The sequence below is a fragment of the Scomber japonicus genome, chromosome 5, assembly GCF_027409825.1.
Source record: "Scomber japonicus isolate fScoJap1 chromosome 5, fScoJap1.pri, whole genome shotgun sequence".
NCBI lineage: Eukaryota > Metazoa > Chordata > Actinopteri > Scombriformes > Scombridae > Scomber > Scomber japonicus.
The window spans coordinates 29,250,577-29,273,312 of record NC_070582.1 but is presented as its reverse complement, the minus strand read 5'-3'; the positions used below and the strand labels follow the sequence as shown (position 1 = coordinate 29,273,312).

Below are 22,736 nucleotides of genomic sequence, written 5' to 3'. Positions count from 1 at the left end.
ATTTCAGTGTTTTTAATCCTCCTCAAAGGCGTATTAATTTAATTGATTTTAATTTTACTTCGTGTATCTACCTTTTTTCCTGAGTTTATGTTTTATTTTCTGTTATTATCATTATGTGGGATGAGGAGGTGTAGTTGACTATTGCACTTCTGACCACTAGAGGGCGGTAAAGGGCAAAAGCGGCTTCTGTATAGAGGTGAGATAGCGGGGCTGGGCTTGGTCTAGGGGAGGAACTGTCACAGTGTCTTTTGAAAGCCGATGGAGTAGAGACGAGCCAAGAAAGCACGCTGCTCAGTCTACAGTCATACACACACTCACACATACACACACCCATATAGACGCAGAGACACACACACACACGACGGACTCCTCGTGGCTGAGCCGGGCCGGCATCAGGGGACACACCGGACCGAGACAGACACAGAGAAGGAGAAGAAAGGGGAAACTCAGCCAACGATGTCGGGCTTAAAAAAGAGAAGCTCGAACTCCTCGGCGGACAGGGAAGAGGACAGGCAGGTTACGGAGAGGATGCTTTCCCCTGTAAACGGCGGGGAGAAGGGGGACACCAACCAGGATGGAGCACTGGGAAACGATGCTAACACCGCCGGAGGAGGAGGAGGGGACGGGGTCGTCCTAAAAAGAACCATCACCCTACTGAACGGCGTGGCGATCATCGTCGGCACCATCATCGGTTCGGGCATCTTCGTCACCCCGACCGGCGTGGTGAGGGAGGCCGGTTCGGTGGGTCTGTCTCTGATTGTGTGGGCGGTATGCGGGGTCTTCTCCACGGTGGGAGCCCTTTGCTACGCAGAACTGGGGACCACCATCAGCAAGTCTGGAGGGGACTACGCTTACATCCTGGAGGTGTACGGCTCGCTACCGGCTTTCCTCAAGCTCTGGATCGAGTTGCTCATCATCCGGCCGTCCTCGCAGTACATCGTCGCCTACGTTTTCGCCACCTACCTCCTCAAACCCTTATTCCCGGTGTGTCCGGTGCCGGAGAACGGGGCGAAGCTGGTGGCCTGCCTCTGCATCCGTGAGTAGCCGAGACAAGGGGCCACGCTGAGCCACGCTGCCCGTAGATGATGCAACTTCATGCGTTATTGTTATTGTATGTGTGTGTGTGTGTGTGTGTGTGTGTGTGTGTGTGTGTGTGTGTGTGTGTGTGTGTGTGCCTTATTGTGCAAACAATAGGTGTGTAAAGTGATGCAATGAAACTTCCTGTGTGTGTGTGTGTGTGTGTGTGTGACGGAGGAGACACATACAACATTATAACGCTTACATAAACACACACACATTGTATTATTAAAATAATGTTTGTGGGGTCGCGTCAGATTGATGAGAGGTACGCGCGCACACTTCATCTATCATACCAATCCGAGCGCAGTGGTGAAAAACGTCGCGTTGTTACGTCAGCCAGGTGTATTAATTGCTCGAGACGTCAAGTGTGATATTAATTACGGTAAACACGTACTCTTCACGTACTTCTATGAAATTATTACTGAGTTTGTTTAATTTTTGAAACAAAATGTTCCTTTTATGAGAATGAATGTGTTCATGAACTGTTTGAATGACTCTCAAACTAACAGGTAACGACGGTATAAAGCTTAAAGATGCTAATATTAGGAGCATTTGACTGCGTATTACCATGGTATTGTAGTCAAGTGTGAAATTGGCGGGCTAAGTCTAATTTTGCAGCGCATTAAACAACAAGGCAATTCAAATTAAAAGTTATTAAAAGTGCTTTATATAAAACACAAAATTCGCGCTAAGGCAACATTATAAGAAATAAGTATTAAAAAACACACCTAAATACAATATATAAAAAAAAAACATAAGCAAAAATAGAATAGAAGAAAATAGAATAGAAGACAAAACAGTTGAATACATATTTACAGTGCAATGTACAGAATAAAAAATGTTTGAAAAATTACATTTAGGCAGCAACCACATTTAAAGGAGAGTTTTCTGGCAGCGTTTTCCAAATATATGAAGCATAAAAACTGAGCTGAACTGTTTTCAAGTTCAACAAGCTGAGCTATAATATCCGTTTTATCACCACTAGGGGACAGTCTCTTTTATCTCAGAACACATCTTGGGCTAATAAATGATCTCATTCTATCAAAGAAGGATGATTCCTCTATGTAAAATAAGTCAATTCATTCAGTTCAACCATAACTGTTATTCTGCATTTAAACTCAGTCATGTTTTTTTAGCCTGCAGACAGTTCAGGGTCAGTTAAAATGTGTCTTTGTTGTTTCACAAACACATTGATTTGTTCCTTGTTTTTGTACTGCGTCTTAACAAGATTAACTCTGGATTATTTAGTTGCTTTAGCCTGTTAGCCTCAGCCTCTGCTGGTGGTTTCTTTTCGTTTTTTTTCCTGCTACAAATATCACCTCACACCCCATCTCTAGCTGAATACGGTTACATGTGACAATGTGTTTGCATACATATTAATGTGTGTGTGTGTGTGTGTGTGTGAGGTGCTGGCTAATAACCCTCATTCCTAATCTTCATATTGACTGAAGGCTAAATCCTGACTGAGACCACATGACATAGCTGCGGACTGAAAGGCTCACTTATCTGTGTGTGTGTGTGTGTGTGCGTGCATGCTTGTGGTGTTGCCAGTAGGGTTGTCAGGGTCACTGTGAGGGTGAGCGCCAAATCTCCCCTCTCTCTCTCTCTCTCTCTCTCACACACACACACACACACACACACACACACACACACACATACATCCATAGGTCTATTTTTGTGTGAGTTATTGTTCCATTTGACCCCTTTTCTAAGGTTTGTCTAAGTCACACATGGGTACATTTGTGCACTCAATAAATATATGTATACATATATATATCCAAGTATTTGTCAGGTATGTGTGTGTGCATGCCTGTTTGAGTTTGGTTATGTGCGTGTGTGTGTGTGTGCGTGTGTGTAACTATCCACTGTACTCCGGCTCCCTCTCTCTTTGTCTTGGTCTCTATAACACACAGAGCCTCATTGTGCTCTGTTTCGTCTTTCTGTTGTGGGCCCCGACCTAATTTAGGGGCTTTGAAGGGACCTGCTGCTTTAGTTAATCACTTTTAATGTGGTCCAGGGTTTAGTGGGGCCACTTCAATATCTCTTGGAGTGTGTGTGTGTGTGTGTCTGTGTGTGTGTGTGTGTGTGTGTGGTATAGGAGGAGAAGGGGGGTGGGTAGATACCAGCACTGTACATGTGTGAGTGAAAGAAAGAGGGGGTACGGTGAAAAGGATTTGATCCCCTCAAGAATCTGTTTAACATATCTCTGAATTAATTTCCAGCTTCCACACACACACAACCTATCATGGCATTGATGAAAGACAGCAGTAAAGAGTCGTTCTGTAAAGCTGCCGCCCCCTCACTCTCTCACTCTCTCACTCTCTCACTCTCTGGCTTTGTCTCTCTCTCTACAGTCTTGTTGACCTTCGTGAACTGCTACAGTGTGAAGGCAGCCACCAGAGTCCAGGACTTCTTTGCCGCGGCCAAGCTCCTGGCACTCGGACTGATCATCATCATCGGCTTCGTCAGGATTGGCCTAGGTACCCCTGCGCCGAAACCGACCACACACACACATGCACAATATACACAGAAAAGTAAAGCAGTTTCCTATGAGATGCTTCAGTTTGAACAGCCCCTCCCCCCACGACTCAAGTGACACACCATCCAACAATTATACAGTTTGTTCGCCAGAGGATTTTCATATCAACACTAGAGCTGCAAAACTTCTAACAAGTGGTTTGGTTTGGTTTCAGCGTCTCACATGTGGCAATTTGTGATGGTAAAGTCGTATATGTAGATTTTGCACAGAAGAAGAGACTGAAAACGTCACCTTTGACTCTGAGAAACTAAAACAGACATTAAAACATTTTATAGACACGTATTAAAAAAAGAAGGGACACCTGCACACTGGCATACGACCGCAACGTTACATATATATTCAAATATCTGTATTGAGCTAGTGAGGACAGAGTGCAGGTGGAAGTCCCTCTCTTTTTAATACACCCCTGTTTCACTGACGCACCTGTCACAAGGACTACTCAGGTAGTCAGTAATCAAAATACATGTTAATTGCAAAAGGTAAATAACTCTGTCCTGGCCCATAATGTTAGTCTGTGTTTTTACAGAAGCATAGCACACTCTGCAACCCCCCCCCCCCCCCTTGCAGTAATATGCTATTATATTATCTTTATATCAGTGGTATAAAATGATCTTCAGATGACAATAATATCGTGTATCGCGATTGTTTTCTGAGACAATATATCGTCCAACTAAAGTAGTTATTGTGACAGACCTATTGTACTTTTAGTTTGAATTTAAATGTAATTTTGCCTTTATTTGCCTTATTGTTACATTGTATTGTATTAATATCACTCCAGCTCTACCAGCATGTGACCTTAGTATAATTTATGCTTTTGATTTACTTGAGAATACACACACTTGAAAGCAGGTTAAATGGCTCTAAAGAAACAGGGTACGCTTGAAAATGGATTCAAAAGCAACATTTAGAAAAATATTTCAATCCTGAAAAGCTGGACGTTCATATCACACCAATCATGCAATAAACATTTCAATATGAATCACTTTAGGTGAGACTACAGATAATTCTTGCCTACAACTGAATTTATAAACTATAAAAATACTTCTTTTTTCTATGCCTGTGAAAGGTTCAGTGTAGAATGTAGTAATAATAATAAAAGATAACCCTGACGAGTATATATGCAACAAGCACACACTCTTGCTAATGCCTCTTGCTAGTTGTTGTTTGTTTATGCAGATGCCGGTTAAAGTACCAGATGGCTTAAAGTGTACATAGAAAAAGAGACAAACATCCAGCTGTCCTCAAAGCAGATACACCCACTATGTGTAGTAACTCATCCAGAGAAATGCTTCATTTTCTCAGTGTGGTTAGTGCCACGTGGCCCAAAACAGGAAGTGGTTAATTTAGCCAGAACTCTTGAACAGAATGTCTGCCCCCTCTACAGTGTGGTTTTCCTGCTGATATGTTTTCATCTCCCCCTCTGACATAAACACCATTGAAACCATTCTTTTAAAAAAAAAAGTAGTGATTCATTTAAAGCGGCTCGGGTGGATTTCTCAGTTTGTGCGTGTTTCTGTGACGGTGTAACCATGACGACTATAATCTTACATGTGAAACACAATTGCTCTAAAGTCAAGATGAATGATAAAAGAATGTTTTAATTAACATAATCCTGAAAGACAAATAAGCTTTAGGTGATGGCTGAGACCCGTGAACTTTTTCTCCGTTTGAACCCACGTCAACCCCTCCCGCCTATCCGATCCAGCTCCGGCATCGTAGTCCTGGTCCAGCCAAAGTTAATCTCAGCCAGGTCTTGTTGTCTTTGTTCCATCTGAGTGGTGAATCCCTGGAGGTTGAGTAGCCGCTGTTTAGTTCTCTGGAGTCGGGCCGAACTCTCATTAAGGCCACGGCGTGGTGTGAAGCGCCGCCAAAAAACCCTCCTACAAAAAAACAGGAGGACAGCACAGAGAAAAGAAAAGCACACAATGGCTCTTAAGCAGAACACAGCGCCTTTCATTTGGAAAGTCTTCTCATTAGCCGCAAGAAATCTGAGTCACACAAAAACTCGGGCGGTCAGTTTGAACAAGCAAGAACCCGAGTCCCTTTTACTCTGAATTAACAGACTGTGGAGGGATTGTTGGAGAAGGTATTTTATCACAGCAGGAAGTAAACTCTGCCCTCTAGAGGAAGGATGTGGCCCTCCAGAAAGAAAAGACTTCTTGTCATAGAAAAGGCACTAATCACCTCTATGGTTTACTGTCCCACATACTAAAGGTGGCATAATACCTTCCTGCTTCCTACTTCTACCAGGTAGCTGTAGGCTCCCCCCCGTGTGTGTGTGTGTGTGTGTTTGCTGCCAAGCCACGCCGCGCTGTGCTTCTATCCATCTCTGCACCGAGGCCGTCGTTCCACTGTCCTCCCAAATGCAAAACGGGTACACCAGATCAGCATGAGACGAGAGCGAATCTGCGCTCTGTTGATTCTGAAAAACACTAAGAGGAAACCCACTAAAAAGGGGAAGTCAACTCACTCTGTGCCAAGCAATGTGCGTTGAATATGAATGAGCCAGTGCAAGACACAGACTCACAGACAGTTGCAAAGAAAATGGCGTTACAGATGAGCAGCCAGAGGTGGACGGCTTTGAACGCATTTGTAAAGTTGTCAAGGGTCTGTTCTATCTGATTGTTACGCATTCGCTCTCCAGAATTAGTCATTTAAAAAGGGACGCCTGCGGAGAGGTCACCGAGTTTAAACTGAAGTGGAGCTCATGCAGACTGAGGGGGGATTGTGGAGAGGGGCTGACCACACCAGCAATGTGTTTACCCAGCCCAGACCTCACCGATCACCTCTTACCTTTGACTTCACGTCTGATGTTGACCCCTGTATTTGAACTCAAAGTGCAACACCAAACCTACAGTATTTATTCTCTTCCTACAAAAACACTGTCCATTTTAAACATTCTACAAAAGACCTACAGCTGGCCCTCAGGTTCCCTAACAGTTACCATTACTCTGTCCAGCTCTAATTTCAGAACTTTGATTAAAAATCACGTTTCTTCTGAAGTAGGTCACTCACTAGCAGCATTAAAAGGTTTTCAGTCTTACATCTCCTTTGTGTCACGTAGTTTGAACACAGTTGGACCAGTTTTTACTGTCAGGCATGAAAGTAAGGCTGAGAGATTCACCTACAGCACCTGCTGGCAGTAGATTCCCAATGCAATGTCCCAACACAAGTTTCCTCCTTCATCTCACACACACACACACACAAACATAGTGAGCGAAAGGACAGTGTGTCTGTTTGTGTAGAGGTCAGAGGTCAGAGGTCACAGATCAGCTGACTGGTGGACAAACAGGACTTCAACACTGACTGGAATTGTTCAGAAGTGGAGGGAGTCTTTCTGTCGCTGATGAATGAGTTAGTTGTAATTGCTATAGTGTGGAGTCAGATTCATGAAAAAGTTTATTCCCTCCGCCAAAAGTCAGGTGAAGAGGCGGGGGGACTGAAAGGAAGGAGAGGCATAGTTACCATGGCAACAAAGAGGCCTCATAAAGCCAGCTATTGCTCATAATGATTGAAAATGCTGCGCATCTTGTGACACTTGCTTACTTGGATTTAATTTATGCTTTGGTGAAAGGGTTCATTTGTCTCCATGGTAACCATACACTATCCTCAAGCTGGCTTCTTTAGTTGTATTATATGATCCAGACCAGGACTGATTAAACAAGGACATTACAAGTTATCTAAATTTGCAGCCCAAAATATCAATAAGGAAGTTAAGTGAAAACTACTGAATCTCCATGGCGACGTTAGCAACACTACCCAATCACATTGCACAATGAAATTAGCGGTGTCTGTGACAAATTCTCCAGGTGCGTGACACATTTCTGTTGTGTGACCTTTATCAAAGGTGTCTTGCCACCATAAATTAGCCGTCACTCTTCTCTGATTGGCTAAAAAGGCTGCGTAAGTAGTAGCAGATTATCTAAACCAGCACCTTGAAACATGCTGTGTGTGTGAGGGATTAACTTTGAATAGGAATAAAATAGAGAGTTGGACATCATTATATCGTCAGACTCACAGTCCATTATGACATATAAGTGACTGTAGAGATTTACTTCTGCCATATATGCTATTCAAGTTTATCATTTAATGAGGGTGAGTGGAAAATAAACCCATCATGTTTTCAAAGCAGATGCACAAACTCTGTAATCCCTCTTAGTCTCAAATCTGCACGAGTATCACAAATATTTGCACGTCTAAAAACCCAAAGTTAGAAGGATTTTCCACTCAATGAATCGCTAGTAAATCAATTGTTCAACATATTCTTTTGTCTATCCTCACACAAGTCCAGCGGATGAAGATGAATCCCGTTGATCTCGACCAAATAACAAGCTTCAGCTCTGTCAGCCCTCCTGCAGTTCATACTGGAGTAGAAACAGGAGCTGCATCCACCTTTTTTTTATTCTCCGAGTAATGTTAATCTACATAAGTTGAATGAAACACTGTTTATGTGTGTGGTTGGAGCCTGAAGCCTACTCATTTGTAACTCTAGTCCTTTGCTAACATTTAATCTGATGTCTTTTTCTTCACAGAGCTTCTAATAACTGTTTATCTGAAACACCTTGAGCTTTAGACAAAGACTGGGTGTGTGGCTGTGATAACAATAACAAACTCACCTGCCATTGCTGACATCCTATTGGCTGTCACAGCGCTCTCTGGCTCCCTGTATTCACCAGCCTGTGTGTGTGTGTGTGTGTGTGTGTGTGCTCTGTAACTCATGAGATCAGAGCCTGCTGGTGTCTCAGATTAGAGAGCAGTTTAATCTGATTAGCTGCAGTAAACCTGAGATATCTCTATCTGACACTCGCCCGCACCGTCTGGAAGACAAAATAGGCTAGTCTCTTGTCCGCTCCATTCATCTTCCCCCTTTCTTCTTCCCTCCATCTAGTTGCAACACAATCATCGACACACACAAGTTTTTCTCATGTAAACTCTCACTGGTTTCTCCTTGGTTGAGTCAATGGTTGGCAGAGCTCTCCCTGAGGTGCTGATGGATAACAGGTGTGTGATTGTGCAGTGGGAGGGTCCTAAGTATGAACCAGTCTTTTATAAATATACAACTCAGCATGTTTTTTTTCTTCTTTCACCTGCAAAACTCATTTCATCTCAGCCTTTAGAGGTGGGCATACACCATGTAATGCCTTTGCTCTGATCCACTGTCTCTTTAAACTCAATGTAAACTCAGTCACTGCAGGTATGCACCATAATAGCCTTAAATTAAAGCCTTTTGGACTCTCACCAAGTGCTCCCTGTATTGATGAGGAGACATGTGGAGGGTGGTAATTTGTAATCCCAGCCCCCCTGCCTGCTATTATTACAGTGAGCAGAGAATCGGGGACACAGGTAATCCTTTAAACTGTTTTTGTTAGCTCAGTGCAACCAGTGCCTACAAAATCCTACAAGCAACACAGAGTTCATTTCTTATCCACATCCTGCACGTGTGTATTTTAATAGTGATGGGTTAGGGTTAAAATTGCATCTCATCACTTTCTGTGAATTTCACCTGAACATATTAAAACTTGAACTGAGGCAGCATCATTGAAAAACTGTCAAAGATAAGACTTTTGAGAAGGAGGTTTTTAGATATATTTTTAAAGGGATATTTCCACAGGGCAGCGGCTAGACTGGCTCAACCTAGAGAAAAATTCTATTCCTTCTAAGACATATGCTTGGTAAAATGGAAGAGCACCAAATTAGTGACACAGTAAACACAGTCCTTTCAGTTCTTTTTTCCGTTTAGAAGCTAAATCCGTCTACTCCCTGTTATTAAACAGAGCCAATTTCAACTGGGTCACCAGAGTAAAGAAACTCCAGTTTTCTTTCATTCAGTCTTTGCTGGTGTGTGTGTTCTGCATAGTTCATACATATTTCATTGTGTGTGTGTGTGTGTGTGTGTGTGTGTGTGTGTGTGTGTATCACTTTCAGTGCCTGGCACCGGTATCATGTGATCAGTTTATCGCAGCTCTGAGTGTTTCCCGACCAGTGTAGTGGAAGAGTGCAAGGTGAAGGTGAAGGGGGGGAAAGAATGAGGCCGTAAATTTCAGAGTGAGAAAAAGTGACACAAAGAGGGAGGAGGAGGATTTGAAAAAAACGTGATGACTCACACGTGAGGTGATTGTGTTTGTCCACAAGCTGTTTTTCTGTTATCACTTCTCACAAAACAAAGGCTGAGCAGGCTTTAAAAGGAAGGAAAAGAGCAGGACTTTTCCACTGAAAAAAAAACTCTAAAGGGCTGAGTATCTGTGTGTAGAGAAATGGGCCTAAACATACCTTTTTATTGGAAAAAGGCTTCAGTTCGAATTGACACAGCAGCAGCAATACAAAAAAAACAAACTGAGCTGTCAAACAGGCTACTTGACAGGTGATATTTCAGCGTTTTAGAGATTATAATCTCTGTCATGTTATGTCTGATCTGTCCAACACTTCCTCCAAGACATGTCAAACCTGCTGTTACTGCCAGACAGAGTGCGTCTATAGGCCAAACATCTGTCATTTCAGCTCAACTCAAGTTCACTTTGAGCACTATGAACCTAAAGCATCACCAAATACTATTATTGGAAATTGTAGTCATCATATATATATAAAGAGTTTAAGTAAGTGTGGAGCCCTATTGATACTGATATCAATATTTATCAGTTTAAATATCTGATAACGCTGCATTGGCTTTTTTTCTCTCATCATAAATTCAAATGTGATGTCTCAGCGTCTTGGCTGATATATAACTTTTGATTTGAAACACTGTATCTGAGATAAGCTAACACTGTATACACTGATATATTTCCCATTAGTTGTGCTGTAATTCAGAACAGCTGTAATCACTGTGTGACGACATTCGACACGCTCGTTATTTCATAGCACGACGCAGCACCTAGTCGCTAGTATCAAACTATTAAAGAACATCAGCTATACCACCCATGTCCAGACCAGGACCCAGAGCAGCACTGTCCAGGTGGAGCGGAACATCCACAAGTCTGTCTGTTTAGAGGGAGGAGCAGAACACGAGTCAGTCAGTCAGTCAGACAGACAGACAGACGGCTCGGACGTTTCCCATGCTGCATAGTGGCTTAGGGCTAACCCTGCCAGTACCAACACTGCCCGGGGCTGTTGGTTTAGTAACCGTCGCTGCGTCTGAGAATGTGTGTACGTGTTTGTGGGGGAGCTGCTCCATCAGGAATGCAGCACAGACCCCCCCCCCATCAAACCAGCAGGAACCTGGAGGTTAGAGAAGAGAGGGGGGCGTAAATCCTCCCAGCGGCTGATCACTGAAGTTGAAATACTAACGCAACAACAGCTGATCTGCTTTTGAGCAAGGCACCAAACCGACAGCTTTTTCCCTGTGTGGATCTCTCTCTCTCTATCTCTCCGTCTTTACCCTATAGTGCCCTCTGTCAGCGTTCACTGTGACTGTCCCCCGCCTGAGGTGGATCCGTGAGGTCACGCCACAGTCTGGGCCTCTTATTGAGGGTCTCAGCCTGTCTGAACTCCATTAAATTCTGCAAGTCCTTCGCTTGATCCACATACTGAGACGGATTTGAGCTGTTTTACCCCCCTCGCACCCACCACCACCACCACCACCACCAAAGCTTTTTGTGTGTGTGTGTGTGTGTGTGTGTGTGTTCAGTTCAAACTCAGATCATTGTTTCATTTATGGTTTCCAAAGCTCAGGTTGTCCCAGACTGACTCGTTAACCTGCCTGCAGAGGAAGAACTCAGACAGGCTGATTTGGGCTTTTCTCATCATCCTAACCCCTCCTTCTGTTATTTCTCCTCTTCCTCTTTTCTCGGTCGTCACCAGGCGACATAGAGTATCTTCTTCCAGAGAATTCCTTCAAGGGGACCAACACTGAGTTCGGCAACATCGGCCTGGCACTCTACAGTGGTCTGTTCGCTTATGGCGGCTGGTAAGTTAACACATTACTTTCTGGATCACTATCCAGCTTTCCATTTAGGATCAGACTTATTAAGAGTTACCACGTCGTATAATTTGGTGGTGATCCCAGATATTTGTTTATCATTAACATGATATTCTGATCAGTAAAGTCTAATAATTTATTAAACCAAACAAGCGTCTTTTAAGTTTTTAACATAGTCTTGAAATTCAACCTATCCGTCATCCTTTTTAATGTATCGATTTGTGTCGTTTGTCTGTTTATTCCGCACGACTGAACTTGGTCGCTTCTTCTGCTTCCAGGAACTACTTGAACTTTGTCACCGAGGAGATGATCGAGCCTTACAAGTGAGTATCAATCAACTGATTCCAACGCCGTCAAGATAGCACACAGACTTGTTTGGGGATGAGCACTTCCATTCTTAACCTCTCTCCGTCTGCTCGTCTTCCTCAGAAACCTTCCTCGCGCCATCATCATCTCTCTGCCCATCGTGACCGTAGTGTACGTTCTCACCAACCTGGCGTACTTCACCACCCTCAGCCCTCAACAGATGCTCGACTCGGAGGCGGTGGCTGTGGTGAGTGTTAGGAGCTGTACGTTGTAAATGAATGTTATTGTTATTAACTTCCCTTTTTAAACGGCTCATTGCGGCTATTCCTCCTCGCCCCGTTACCCCTCCCCCCACTACATTAAAACTGATCCGATGTCAACAGATCTCCAAAATGACCACATTTTACTTTGTGGGAATGATTGCAGCTCAACTACATTGCATTTCCTGTGACTTTCTTCAAAGTAGAAGCTACCCCATACTTTATTTAATATGATTCAGTAGCAGCAACAGCAGCAGCAGGAAATTAGATGCAGAAATCAGAGAGATACTTTTTTTTTTTAAAACTAACGCTGGTTCACACGCTGCATCGTTTCCTACATGTGAAAGCAAACTGTCTCCAGTGCAAGAATGACATCTAATGCAGAGAGGTCGTTACTGAATGTATATGCATTTAATGACTGAATGCTGCACACCTTTATTGATTTTAATAGAAATGTTGAACTTTAAAATGAAATCATTGACATAAAAATAAATTCCTACTGCATCATCGGTCATTTGCCTCAGTTTCCCTCTGGATGTAACATGCACATGGACTTATTCCAGTAGTAAATGTTATATGTTTTACTAAGCGTGTGTGCTTATGTGTGTGTCTTACAGGATTTTGGTAACTATTACCTGGGTCCAATGGCGTGGATCATCCCCGTGTTTGTAGGTCTGTCCTGCTTTGGATCAGTCAACGGTTCTCTGTTCACATCATCCAGGTAACACACACACACACATATATATATGTATAAATACACACACACACACACACACACATACACAAGCATTCTGTGTGTGGGCATTCCTAGCTTTTGGGGACAGGTGGTTTAAAAGCATCCACGTTTTGTCATGTGACCAAATGTATGAATTTGAATCACTTACAGGCTTGTACTCACTGTCCGTGTCTTTCCTTCACTCTCAGGTTATTCTTTGTGGGTTCGAGGGAAGGTCACCTGCCCAGTTTGCTGTCAATGATCCACCCCACACTGCTGACCCCACTCCCCTCACTCATATTCACTGTATGTACTCTCATTTTCAAATTCACTGTACCTCTCCTAGCAACAAAAGTCCAAACTACCTTCTGCATCTGATGTCTGAGCTTTGTTTGTTTTTTTCTCATTGCACACTCTATGGCTTCTCTCTCCCTCTCCCCAGTGTGTGATGACGCTGCTCTACGCCTTCTCCAACGACATCTTCTCCGTCATCAACTTCTTCAGCTTCTTCAACTGGCTCTGCATCGCCTTAGCAATCATCGGGATGATGTGGCTACGTTATAAGAAGCCCGAGCTGGAGCGACCAATCAAGGTGAGCCAATCCAGCCAATCAGAATACAGGAAACAAACAGTACTGGGATGTAGATCACCCAGAACACGATAGTAACAAAAGGTACTTGTGTGTTTTTAAGTACCTGTGTGTTGAATCGGCCACAACTCCATCAGTGGCTAAATTAATATAGATGGAAAACTGTTCAGAGCAGTTTGAAGCCAGGACTTTGGACTCTACATGCATTAACCTCAAGTTTTGGAACTTTGACCATGATGAACATAGATATCCACCATCATAACTGTACATAAATAACAGCAAACCACAAAAAGCATAAAATGTCAACTTTAAATCTCGACTGTCACCATCGACTCCCACAAGTTATCTTTGGCAGCAGGAAATGTTTCTTCTTTGTCTCACGCGACCAACAATGATCCATTCAGCAGAGCCCAGATGAATAGAGACTGATGGGAGATTAAAGGACAGAAGAGAAGCTGGATGCTTGTCAGCTGGTGCTCAGGCCTGTTGGGTAGTTGTGTGTGTGTGTGTGTGTGTGTGTGTGTGCGCACAAAGAGGAAGAGCACTGTACCTCCTGACTAGACCAGTTGCTGCAGGACTCCCCAACACACAGAGGACTATTGTGCCATTGTTGCACTTTCTTTGCATGAGTGTGTAAGCTTTGGCTTCTGATACCCTGAGTGTGTGTATATATGTGTGTGTGTATCCCTTATTAGAGCCTGATGGGCGCCTTGACTCTACTCATCCGCTCACTGGCACGGCGTTGTGTGTTGTTCAGACTCTGTCAGGACAGTGAAGTGAAAGAGACAGATAGATTTATTGGCCCAGTGCAGCGTGCGTGCATGCGTGCGTGCATGCGTGCGTGTGTGTGTTTGTGTGTGTGTGGTGGGACAGTGGTGGCACTGTCTCTCAGCTGACCTCCATCTCCTTCTTTCAGTCTCCCACTCTAATTCATTCTCTCTTTCTTTCTCCTTTCTTTGTCTGTCGCATTCCTGCTGTTCAGTAGATTTGGAGCAGAGCTGCCGAGCTGCACTCAATTAAATTTACCCTTTAATCCTCTTTAGTTAAAAGTTACTTTATATCAGTACCTTGGTAAGATTAATGACACCTCCAGTTCACATTCAGTCTAGATTTAAATAAACACTACATGGCCAAAAGTGTGTGGACTCCTGAAAATGATCTCAATGCAAAATCCTGAGTATTAATCTGCAGATATAACAGCCTTCGGTCATCAGTGCAGACACCTGTGAATGTATTGAAGTCAAATTCATTCATATATGCATCTGATTTTGTGCACTGGGGCATTTTTAAGCATGATTTAACAAGAGAGGGCGTTCCCCAGCCTGTTGCTACCAAGTTGGAAGCCGTGTACTGGCTGCAACTATCGGATGGATTACCAGGAAATTTGCTCCCTCTCAGGGTCAGCTGTAGCGAATATCATTTGTCCATTACTCTGATTTATAACCAAGCACCTGCAAAACTAATGGCATTGTCATCGGCCTCAGCTGCACTCTACATTTAGTGCTACATTTCTAAATCTCAACATGCTAAACGAATGGAAAACATTCTCTGCCCTCTCTGTGTGTCCATGCATACAGTTTGAATGATCGCAGAAATCAATCCCTTTTAATGTCAGATGTTGTTTGTTCACTCATAAATACACACACACTGATTACCAATCTTGTGGGGTTGCTGTTAAAATCTTGCCGTCTCCTCCTCCTCCTCCTCCTCCTCTTCCTCCTCTCCTCCCCGCAGGTGAACATTCTGCTGCCGTTGAGTTTCGTGCTCGCCTGCCTCTTCCTCATCATCGTCTCCATCTGGAAGACCCCGAAGGAGTGCGCCATCGGCTTCGGCATCATCGCCACCGGAGTGCCCTTTTACATGATCGGCGTGATATGGCAGAACAAACCCAAGTGGATGCTGAACGGAATCTGTAAGTACATCCAACATTCCGAAAAAGTTTCTGGAGCTCTTTTTTTTTTCAGACATTGTTGATAATTGTCTCTCATTTGTGTGTGTGTGTGTGTGTGTGTTGCAGTCTCGACCACGGCCTTCTGCCAGAAGATGATGGAGGTGGTGCCTTAGGAGTCCTCAACACATTTCCTGCAGCCAGCGGCCAATAAGATTGCACCAACAGTGACCTCTGAGCTCTTACATCACAGCTGATGAAATATGACGTCTGTTGACCCCTTTCAGCTTATTCTCTCTCTTTCTCACACACACTCACACACTCTCTCACACACACACACACACACACACACACACACACACCCTCTCTACAGGGTGCAAATAAGGACCTGACAAGACAGAAACATGCAGACGTCTGAAGCTACTGTGTCCTCAATCATCTTATGTTGATGTATTTTTGGTCTGTTACACGAGTTTTGACTATTATTAGTCACTAACTATCCTTTTGTAGGCTGTTACTTATTGTTATTGTTTTTTATGATGCATTTCAATGAACTGTTTTAATTCTACTGTTATTTCTCTGTGAAGTATGTCCGTTTAAAAATATCCTCCCTCACCACAAAACTGTCGTATGTAGCAAGTCGTGCCTTATGCGGCAAACGAAGTCGGACCTGTCAGCTGCGGTAGTCGTGGCTGTAAACAAACCTCTCTCAAGTCTAAAACCTTTGCAACCGGGAGCTTTTTTTCTTTTTCTTTTTTCTACATCCCCCAAGCATCCACTTTCTCGCTTTTCCCAAACCAAATTCTGCTCTCGAGTAGAAGTCGTCGCTTAGCAAGAGTAGTTCAGTATTCAGGAAGCCGTTACAAATCTTAAGCACTTTTAGTCGGAAGTCTCGTATTGTCTGCGTTTTGTCGCCGTCTTTTGAGCTCGAGCTGATGTGCAGCGGATGCTCGGCGGATAGCTTTAAAGCATCCGTCACCACAAGTGTCCCCGTCTGTTCAGTTTTTTTATTTTTTTTAGTCCTGCTCTCCATTAACCTCTGTGACCCGGTGTGGTTAAAGAAGTGCTGCTGTAGGTAGTGGAGTGAGACGTTTTAATGAAGACCTCTGTGTGTTGGTTTCTGTTTCATACACGTTCAAGCTGAAAGGATCCGGTGGGTTAGTCAGTAAATTATAATGAGACGCGTTAGGAATACTAAATGTCTGAAATGTCCCTTTAAATCTCTTTTTTTTTCTAACATTTTCTCACTTGTGTGGATGTTGTGAAAATGTCCAAACTTAAATCTCCCAATAATGTGTTGCTGAGCTCCTTAGAGCGCCACATGCAGTTTAATGATGTCACTTCACAGGATTTCTGGGTGTTGGCATAGAGAGCAGTGTGAATGTGGGTCGACATTCACTGGGCAGTCCACCTCTTTCTCATCCTAGTATATCGCTGTTCTTTTTTTTTTTTTGGGGTCAGTGATCTGATTTTTCACTTTGGGGATCAATATGTTTGCGTACTGAGCCCGGCTCCCAGAGCGCCATTAAAACATCCATCACATTTAAGAGATTTGACAGTGACCGTGTCAGATTAGAGCGCGGTGACCGAAAGAAACTGATGCTCCTTTGTATGTTTGTTTTTAAATGTAGCGTGTGTGTGTGTGTGTGTGTGTTTGTGTGTTTGTGTTAAGGTCAGGGTTCAGACATCTCCTCAGACACAGGAAGATGAAGTTTAGACGTCTCCCTCTGGACTAACAGGCACTTGTAAATGTTTCATGGTTTCAAACACATCTTCTGTAACATTTTGATGTATTTTAGCGTGTGTGTGTTCGTGTGTGTTTTTGGGTGGAGCTCTGTGGGGATGAAAGGTCAAAGACTATGAACCATATGCTTCAGTCTATGGAGAGGCAGTAGAGAGGAAATTGAGGGGGGGGTTGTGGTAGTTTTTTTGTGGGGATGGGGGGGCTGGTCGAAGTACAGAAGGAGCACATTTTCAGTTTTCATGTTTTTTGTTCTTTCGTTTTTTAAATTTTCCACACACCGTGACAAAAAAAAAAAAAAAGTTAGTGCTGCATCATTAGCGTGGACCGTCCCCCGTGGCAACAGACCAAAATGACACGTTTCCGTGACAGAATTGTTTCCATAGGGACAGTGTGATCGCTGTTGAGGTGGCAGAGTTGTCGTCATAGTGACAGCGGCGGTGGATGCAGGGAGGGGGGGGGGGGGGGGGGGGGGAATGTTAATGTTTATGTTTTAGAGGTGTAGAACCTTCCTAACACTCCAGCCATCGCACACAGATGATGGCAGACTAACCTGAATAGGACTGTAGAAAGTTTATTTATTTATTTTTAGGAAACTATGTTGTTTATTGTTGTTAGTCCCTCTAATTTGTTTACAGGGCATTTTGTGCTTTACAAATAAATACTGAGGGTTTTTTTCCACTCATGTGTTCTGTTGTGTTTTGTTTTTTTTGTCTCATTTGTTCACCTTCATTTCTTATTTTTGTTTTTAATTTTTTCACTCCAAAAAATACAACATAGTGATGATTTTGGCTTTCATTTAGATTTGAGTTAAATCTGCTCTAATTATGATATATTTAGACTAGCGATGGATTAAATAAGTGTAATACTGTATGTAATAAGAAAGATGTTGGTCATAGTGATGAAGCCACAGATAACAAGTCTTAGTCTTTTAGCTTTTTTTTTTTTGTGGCCAATCAAAATGTAATGTGTGAAAAAGCTCTGATAATTCTACTCTACACCATATGTAGCAGTATTTCTTTATTTGTCTCAGAGCTAAAGTCAGTCTCAATTAGTGGATGAAACCATAAAGGAAACAATTAAAGGAGTAAAAGTGTGGATCCACTTTATCAGTACATATATTCATCATTCATTTGCTCCTACACTTAATCTGGTTGAGAAAATCATCTAGATTAGATTAATTTCACTCAACTCCTGAATCATGATAATGTCATTTGATCCCATAGATTCTCAACAATTGAACCAAGATAGCCTAATATAACAGTTTGACACAACTTCAGACTACACTAAATCCATTAATAATAGTTTGTGACTCTGGGAAAGTGCGAAAAAACTGTAAAATCCCCCCAAATGTACTAAATCCCTTTAACTACACACACATTTAGGCTTTTCTATGTGATCTCCTTTTGATAACTAATGTAATATTTTTTCACTTCCATTCACTGAGCCTTGCCTGAAACTGTGTGAGGTCCTGCATGGGGAGGTCCAACCCCTAGTAGTAAGTAGGGGTACTTACTACTTAGTGCACAGACAAAATAAAAACAAACAAAAAAAAAACAACCCAAGAGCCATATTTAGAAAAAAACTACTATGAATGATATAATAAAATCATAAAGTGATCCTCGACATTATTATTCTGTCTACCTCCTTTAAAAAAAAAAAGAAAAAGATATTGCTCTTTACTGCTGCCAAATACAAAAACACTGTGCTTAAGCATTAAAGCAGCACTGATACTCGTTGACCCTGCCACAAAGCAGCCAGCTGTTTATTTAAAGTAACATCTGGAGAAACAACAGTTGCATGTTCTTCTTAATTCCCTCATCATCTTTTCTTTCTGTTTTACATCGGTGTGTGTATTTTACCTCCACTATCAAAGGATCAGGGTGAATGCTGTATGGAGTGTGTGAGGTAGGGTGTGTGATTCAGTCTAAACAACAGCATCATGTTCACATCCACCTCCATAAATGCTGTGATGCAGTGTAGTTCTTTAGGTTAATGGAGAACAACTCTTAAGAAAGAGTTTATATATATATATATGTATATATAGTATGGCAACATCAGGAAGAGGCACGGGGATGATACAGTGTTTAAAAATTGAGCCTCTGCCTCTCAAAAGATCTGCAACCAACTACAGCTTTTTTATCGTCAGGAATCAAGTTGCATTTTCATATTTTGGTCTAGCTGTTTTGCATTTTCCTCCACCCTGATTGAATAATATAACGTGAGAACAGGGATGCTGATGGGAGTTTATCTCTGTTGTTGCCTTGGTAACAAGGAGCTGCTCAGGTGGACGCAGTTGTTCTTATCTTGTCTGGTTCAACTTGTAATCAGCTGTTTATTCTGTGATGACTATGATTTTCTAATAACTCAATTCTCTATTCACCATCACACCTGTTTCCTCTTTTCCTCACACAAAGCATTCTTCATTCACATCACGGCAAACACAGATATCTAGCATGGCTTTGAACCATTACCTCTCTGACTCACAGCATATCTTTTTGTGCACATATCTGTGAGATATGAGAGTGAAATGTTATTGTTTATTTATAGTTTAAAATGATTTTTCTATGTAGAATCATTGATTTTGGAGACAGTGCCTGCATAAATAAAACCAATGTAACTTTATTATATTAACTGTGATGATCAGTCTCCTCTGTGCCTACGCTGTCATATTAACGTTGCCGTATTTGTACCTCTTTTATCCTTCCTCTTGTCACGTTCTGCAGGGAGGCTGATATTTGTGATCAAATTTTGGGGCTTTTCAAGCATATTTCAGGGTGAGTTAGAGAGAAAGCAAAGGTCCAATTTGTTCTGTGTGTGTGTGTGTGTGTGTGTGTGTGTGTGTGATCTCTGCTGTGTGTGGTGTCTGCACTGTACTTCTCCAAGCCTTTTCTCAGCCTTCACCTGCTCTCCTCACACTCCTCCATCAGTATTCATCAAAGGGTTGCAGGCAGCTGGAAAATCTTGTCATCCACTAACTGCAATGGTTGATCATTACATTTCAGTAGTTTTTTATGTGACAGGTTAAAAAAAAGTGCTGGGTCTGTTATTTTTTGATGTGTTATTGATATGATTTGAATGAAATGAAAGAAAAAAGTTGACTCACAAAAAAAGTGTGATGAGAGCATGAGATCAGAGCAACACTGTGCTGCTGCTGCTGCTGCTGCTACTGCTACTTTCATTTGACCTCATTCTTTTTTGATATCTGTATGATTTTTGTATTTCATGTTTTTATCCCGGAGAATAAACTAAAGATGTAACTGTGCAAGTCTCTCATTATATCTATTTAAAGTGTGTGTAATTACAAATACACACTCTGTTGTCAGAATGTGCTTTTAACAGAATAATCAGGCATTTCACATCGCTCCACGTGGTAGTAGTGTTGTTGATTATGGGAATAATTGGCAGTGTGAATGTGCACTGGCAGTAAACTGTTGTGTGTGTGTGTGTGTGTGTGTGTGTGTGTGTGTGTGGAGGGGGGGGGCGGGGGGGGATTAAGGCTGGACTCTTAAAGGTTGGTTGTAGGGGTTAACATGGCACTGGCATGATGAATGTTCACAGAACCAAACAAGCTAATCCTCTCAGGTATTCTGAGCATTCACTATATAGGCTGTGGTGGAAATGGATGACTGACCTGTGATCAGTTTTTTACAGCCTCATGCTAAAGGTTAAATATGAGGACAGAGAAGATGCGAACACCTGACAGGACAAAGACTTGGGGTGAATGGGGGCAATTGTAACATGTTTTATATTTTCCTTCTTAACTCACAGAATACTTGAACTACACTCATCATCTTTTGATATAAGAGACATATATATGTGCACTAATTAATAATGCAAGTATTGTATTTTTACTAATGAGGACAAGACTATAATATTAAATTTAATGCAAGAAGTCAAAGTGTTACAGTGGTTGAGGATAATCGTAACACTATAAGTAATAAGTCACATAAGTATAACAAATAAAAGCACAACTCAAAGTAATCACATTACTGCTGTGGTGTCTAATATTGTTACTTAATTATTATCTAAGTTTATTTATATAGCACCTTTTATATACAGATTAGTGTAGTTCAAAGGGCTTTACAGTTGATTGACAAGCTGATAATAAGACAGAACAAGCGACAAAAAAAAATAGAATATTAATTTAGAAAAAGAACGGAGACTAATGCATGCAAGTGAGAATAATGATGATAACAATAAAGTCATATAAACAAGAGAAGATCAAATAAATAATTAAATAAATAAAAAAGAAGAGAATAAGATTGTGTTGGCCCTGAAAACCTATTTTCTTTCTATTTTATATTAAATATGAACATGTGATTTTCCTGATGAAATTAGACCAGTTTTGGTTCTTTGATTTGTATTTTATTCTGTGGTCTCTCTGGTTTGAGTGTGCAGCACTCAGCCGCTAAAAACCTGATGTTACCTTCACTCATCAGTTGTGATCCAAAACTGTTGCGTAAGAAACTGATGACAGTCGTGTGGCTGTTTGTTTGTCTTGCCAGGTCTGAGTTTCATGATGGCTTCCTATTTTCATATTTATAGATCCCTGGTGAAAAGTAAAAGTGTCAACAGCTCTGACTCAACAAAGTATCGGGTGCACAGTCATAGTGATAAACCAAACCCACAACATCCACCATAAATGAGAAGACTGATGTGTCAGTGCTGTGTTTTTATTGGTTGATATCTCTAGATCCTGATACACTCAATTGAAAATATTAAAATGTGCAGATTTTCCTTCATGTTATTTGATCTTGTTAACATTGTTATGTAAAGGGGTTAAGACCCCATCTAGGTACAAGAATATAAGGTTCCTTGTCTTTCAAGTGTACTACTGTATGATTGACTTTATGAACATATGTGATGTTGATTCTGATGTTCATGATGATGAATCTTGTGATGATGTAACCTGACCAAAGTAGCTGGGAAGGTGGTAGGAAGCAGACTCATACTCTAAGTAACACCTGGTTTATTCAGTCCAGTGTAACAACAAATAGAAAGGTGTGTCCAAACATGAAAAGAATACAAGCAGGGTCAGGGTTAGGGTTAGGGTTAGGGTTATTCATCCTGTGATTGCCCTTCCTCTAAACCTCCATCTCTCCCCTTATATAGGCCCTCCAATCTATTAGGCAGAACTATATTTGTTGCAGGGGTGTCCTTTACCTTATACCAACTGGCACTTAACAATGTTACTAGTATCAGTCAACACTGTTTACCACACATCATTCACAGCATAGTCCTCATAAACCAAAAACAAGAATTAAACATGTGAATACTAAACCAAACATTTAACTAAGTTTAATAAATCCCCCCATACTTGGTCCAACCCGCTACATACTGACACACTAACTTATGGCCAAAAAACAAACAAAAAGTATAGTTAAATTAATAAGTTAGGGTATAACTGTGAATAAAGTATAGCCTTTATATTCCTGCTCTTTCCTGTACTTTATTGATTTAATATTAATCACCTTGGGCAGATCGGATGGTTAACCACGCTTGTTATAATAGAGTTGGTCGGTCTTTTGATGAGCATGATGTGTAAATATGGGTGTATTCCTATTTTATTACAAACATGAACATACGAGTTTGCGGTTGGGAGGAAGTATTCAGGCGTTACCTTTTTTACTTTGGAATTGCTTTCTTATAACCTTGCACCTCTACCTGATGTGCATATAATTACTCTCCTTTCCCCACCGCCCA

General features: G+C 41.8%; 1 protein-coding gene and 1 long non-coding RNA gene across 2 annotated transcripts; one reads left to right on the top strand and one right to left on the bottom strand.

Moving 5' to 3' along the window:
- Positions 1 to 456: 456 nt before the first annotated feature.
- On the top strand, positions 457 to 15,611 carry slc7a5 (solute carrier family 7 member 5). Its single transcript, XM_053319980.1, has 10 exons — positions 457 to 1,036; positions 3,435 to 3,560; positions 11,414 to 11,519; positions 11,810 to 11,854; positions 11,961 to 12,084; positions 12,715 to 12,818; positions 13,022 to 13,118; positions 13,255 to 13,404; positions 15,136 to 15,313; positions 15,419 to 15,611. The coding sequence occupies exons 1-10, from the start codon at positions 457 to 459 to the stop codon at positions 15,463 to 15,465; spliced, it is 1,557 nt and encodes a 518-aa protein (XP_053175955.1). The 3' UTR covers positions 15,466 to 15,611.
- On the bottom strand, positions 5,200 to 6,772 carry LOC128358365 (uncharacterized). The gene is made up of 2 exons (XR_008321400.1): positions 6,664 to 6,772; positions 5,200 to 5,499 (listed from the first exon to the last, which is right to left on the bottom strand). It is a non-coding gene; the product is annotated as an uncharacterized LOC128358365 (long non-coding RNA).
- Positions 15,612 to 22,736: the final 7,125 nt, after the last annotated feature.

Coding starts and splice junctions, on each gene's coding strand:
- slc7a5 (XM_053319980.1), top strand. CDS start 457: ATGTCGGGCTTAAAAAAGAGAAGCTCGAACTCCTCGGCGGACAGGGAA. Junction 3,561..11,413: donor CTTCGTCAGGATTGGCCTAG/GTACCCCTGCGC, acceptor GGTCGTCACCAG/GCGACATAGAGTATCTTCTT. Junction 15,314..15,418: donor GTGGATGCTGAACGGAATCT/GTAAGTACATCC, acceptor TGTGTGTTGCAG/TCTCGACCACGGCCTTCTGC.